General features: G+C 36.9%; 1 protein-coding gene across 1 annotated transcript; it reads right to left on the reverse strand.

Moving 5' to 3' along the window:
* Positions 1-608: 608 nt before the first annotated feature.
* LOC149234451 (protein DMR6-LIKE OXYGENASE 2-like) lies at positions 609-2,518 on the reverse strand. Its single transcript, XM_089368273.1, has 4 exons — positions 2,225-2,518; positions 1,852-2,099; positions 991-1,312; positions 609-899 (listed from the first exon to the last, which is right to left on the reverse strand). Exons 1-4 carry the CDS (start codon positions 2,516-2,518, stop codon positions 609-611), a joined length of 1,155 nt encoding a protein of 384 aa, XP_089224399.1.
* Positions 2,519-3,846: the final 1,328 nt, after the last annotated feature.

Raw genomic sequence — 3,846 nt, forward strand, 5'->3', positions numbered from 1 at the left:
GACATATCATACAATTTTGCAAGCAATTTTGGAATTTCATATATATATTTACTGAACTTTGAAGGTGTACCCTTAGTGAGTATTTATGTACAGACCTATATATTTCGATGACTGTGGTCACACATACAGCATATGCCACTTGCATGTACAACATGTAATTTTCCATTTATAATAGAAAATTACCATTTTTCCTAGCAAAAGAAATGTTTTATGTTAAATTTACAAACAAAATATACTAATGAATAAAACACAACCTTGGAATTTAAAATATCTAAGAAGTTAACATTTCATAATGTCTCAGTGAAATATTTTATAATTTGTATATCAACTTCATATCTCGTTATGAAAATTCTCGACATAATGAGAGAGACAAACTCGAAATGAGAAAAAATAACCCAAAATACATTGGAGAAGGAAATGAAAACAACTTATATTAAGATGCTTTAGCGATCACTGGCATATAAATCCATCTTCGTTACCTTAAACTCACGAGTTTAAGAGTACATTATCCCAAAGTGGCTCTTAATATTCGAATCATATACATCCAATCAAATACCCAACTAGGAAAAAACGAGAGATAAATCCCATAATTCGATGCCTGCAGGCTATTAGAGGTCGTCGTTCTCCTCCTCAGTAGAAGTCCCTGATATTTGTGAATCATGCGAGAATGACCGCAAACAAGTATTCCCCTGCAGCTTGCTGTTCCAGAAATTTTGGTAATATTCCTCGTATGTGAATCTTCTGAACAATGCAGGATGCTCGTCGTCAATCGATGCCGGTGCAGGAGTGATGACTGCATCAGGAGAAGGAGAGTAAAATGTGGGAATTGAAATGCGTGCTTTGGAAGAGCTCACTACAGCACGATGCAGCACACTCCTGTATCTTCCGTTGCTCAGAACCTGTACATACATAATTGCATATAAGCATCAATTATTTTGAAGTTGCAAACCATGGGCATATTGATTCTGAAAAAGAAAAGTTAAATAGAACCTGTAATTGGTCACCGACGTTGATAACAAAAGAATTAGGAATGGGGTTCACAGCAATCCAGTGTCCATTGTTAAGAACTTGTAGTCCGGGCACCTCATCTTGAAGAAGAAGAGTGAGGATATTGGGGTCTGAATGAGCTGGTAAACCAAACGTAAGCTCAGGATTGGGGCACTTGGGATAGTAATTTACAGCCATGTGTTGTTCGTGTTTTCCAAGTGATTTGTCTAGGAAGTCGGGCTCCAGTCCCAGGCTTTCCGATATCGCTTCCAGCAGCCTCAGAGCAAGTGCCCTCATCTCTCTGCAATACATGCCACACACTTCTCTGCCATATTCATCAACAACGAGTGACGATATTCAAAATCAGGTGATTATTGTAAACAAGGTGGTCCTAGTATGTTTTGCTTTGCAATTCACAAATCCTTCTCTCAAAATGATCAATACCATCAAACAATTATTTTTTGCAACTTATGTCAAAAGCAATGGAAACACCGAAAATTTTGGAAATTTTTTATCCTCGGCTGAAACTGTTGAGAAATTTTGGGAATGAGTTGTTATTCATGAAAACTTTTATAATAAAATTCATTAATTTTCGAGACATTTATTTCAATTTTATGTTAGGGACTTTCAACAGGTACGGAAGTGTTAACTTCGCTTCATCTGCGTTGTCTAAAACTTATAATTAAATTAAGTTTGGAAACAAATTTTATTCAACTCTAAAATTGTCTATAACTTGTGAAAATAATCCGCATTAAAAAAAAATCCCAAAAAATAAAACTATCCATTTATTAAATGATCGTTTCAAATATAATCTCTTTGTAAACATCATAACTCAGTGGCGCAATTCAAGCGGCCGCTACATACCTATAATCCGCAGGTTTGGAAGGCCACGTGTGAACATGATCTTCTAACGGATAACAATGATGCCTCAGGTAGTCCCGCCAGTTGAACACCTGTTCTTTATGGATGTTGAAGCTCGTCGACAAACGTGTTTTACTCAACGGATCGTCGGAATAATATTCTATTCTGTCCTCCACAGGCATTGTGAAAAACTCCTCCGCTACTTGTAACATCCTGTTACTCACCGCATCTGGAATGCCATGATTGATTATCTGATGAACCATATACACAAAAGGAAAATGTTGAACCATCTTCAACCTGACATGATAATCTTATGCAGATAACGGAGAAGTTAGGAATGCGAATTAAATTGTTATAAGATTATGAAAGCAGATACCTGGAAGAAGCCGTATTCGGCACAGGCCCGGCCAATTTGTCCGATAACCTCGGGTCTAGTAAAATCGCATAGGAGACCTTGGACGTCCACGACGGGTAGGGAGTCTGAAAGGAAGACTACCTCATCCAGCCTGGGTCGCTCTGTGGGAGGTCTGATGTAATGTTGCGGAAGCTCAGAATAGCTTACTCCATTCGAAATCAATGGTATTGACTTCTCCTCCCCCTCATTGCGATGAATTATGTGATCAGTTTCAGTTGAGGAGGCCTTCTCGATCTCGACGTTGATGATCTCCATCTCGTCGGTCGAAGATGCCAAACTCTACGCTAATCTCTGGAACTGGTTAAAGGTATTTATAAATATTATTTTGTCCGTTCCCGGGCGGTTAAAGCCTCTCCCCATGGGATACGATTGGCGGAACGTCTGTGACGTCCATAGAGAGAATTTTGGGAATGTCTGCGAAGATTTAGCGAGATATTCTCGTGAGGGAGTGAAAAGGGTGTAGAAAATGTGCTGAGAAAAAGTCTCTTTTCATTCCATTGCAGGGAGAAGTATCAGATCATCGATTGCTGATATGGTCCGCAGAAAGATGGTTATCTCAGATCGTTGATTGCTTATGCAATGGAACATTTTTTAGCGTTGGAATCCGACAGTGCTGTCTAACAGTATGCTACTGCCCGTGTAGAGTGTACCTTGCTCTATCATAGTATGCTATTGTGACCTATCTGTCTATGTAAAGGGTATTCTTCATATAAGTTCGTGGCCGATTTTGTTTTTTTAAAGGTGTCTCTGCTTTCCTTCGAAAGCTAAATATTGTGGATTCTAACATAAAATAATTAATGTTGCCCTGTGAATATATATATATTTCAAAATGGTATATATTCCAAAGTTATTAAGAATAATCAATGTTATAAGATTGGTATCATATTTATGCTCATAGGTATATTTATTAGGAATATTGCTTCAGTAATTTATATTAAATAGATAGTCAGGATTTGATATTGAAAAAATATTCTTAATATTGCACAAAAATGAATGGTTGTGATTTGCCTTATATCATCTTGTGAGTTTTCTTTCTTCTATTTTCATTATATAATTATTTCTTAGGTTTTTTCAAATGACAAAGGTTTTTATTTCATGCGGATTATGCTTTTTTCACTCTTCTACATGTTCTATCGCCACATCACGATGAACACGATGACTCCGTTAATGACTAATCTTTTGCATCCCTGGTGTCCCGTGGCATATCTCAAGAACAGTGCTCACCAAGATCCATGCACATAATCCAGAATTCACCAGGAATATTGTGATCGAGGATAAGCTCTCAAGGATATCTGCCACATCTCTATCAATATGAAAGAACTCTCTTCTTTATTGATATTTTGTTAAACTGAAATTCAAATTTAGAATTGCCATAAACTTATAATCAGATTACGACAGATCTAACCGCTCCCGAAGGCGAGTACTTGCACCGGTATGTCGTAATCATCTTGGTATGTTGTAATCATCTTGGTATGTTGTAATCATCTTGAACTCTCATCAAAATTCTCATAAGATAGAATCGAATAATTTGTATATGATAACTATAATTATTAATCCTACTTGTACATGTTAGTTACATATTT

This window comes from Pinus tabuliformis, chromosome 8, assembly GCF_031772625.1.
Source record: "Pinus tabuliformis cultivar Carrire ecotype Pingquan chromosome 8, CPIR1, whole genome shotgun sequence".
NCBI lineage: Eukaryota > Viridiplantae > Streptophyta > Pinopsida > Pinales > Pinaceae > Pinus > Pinus tabuliformis.

Coding starts and splice junctions, on each gene's coding strand:
- LOC149234451 (XM_089368273.1), bottom strand. CDS start 2,518: ATGGAGATCATCAACGTCGAGATCGAGAAGGCCTCCTCAACTGAAACT. Junction 2,100..2,224: donor CCGAATACGGCTTCTTCCAG/GTATCTGCTTTC, acceptor ATGGTTCATCAG/ATAATCAATCATGGCATTCC. Junction 900..990: donor ACGTCGGTGACCAATTACAG/GTTCTATTTAAC, acceptor ATGTATGTACAG/GTTCTGAGCAACGGAAGATA.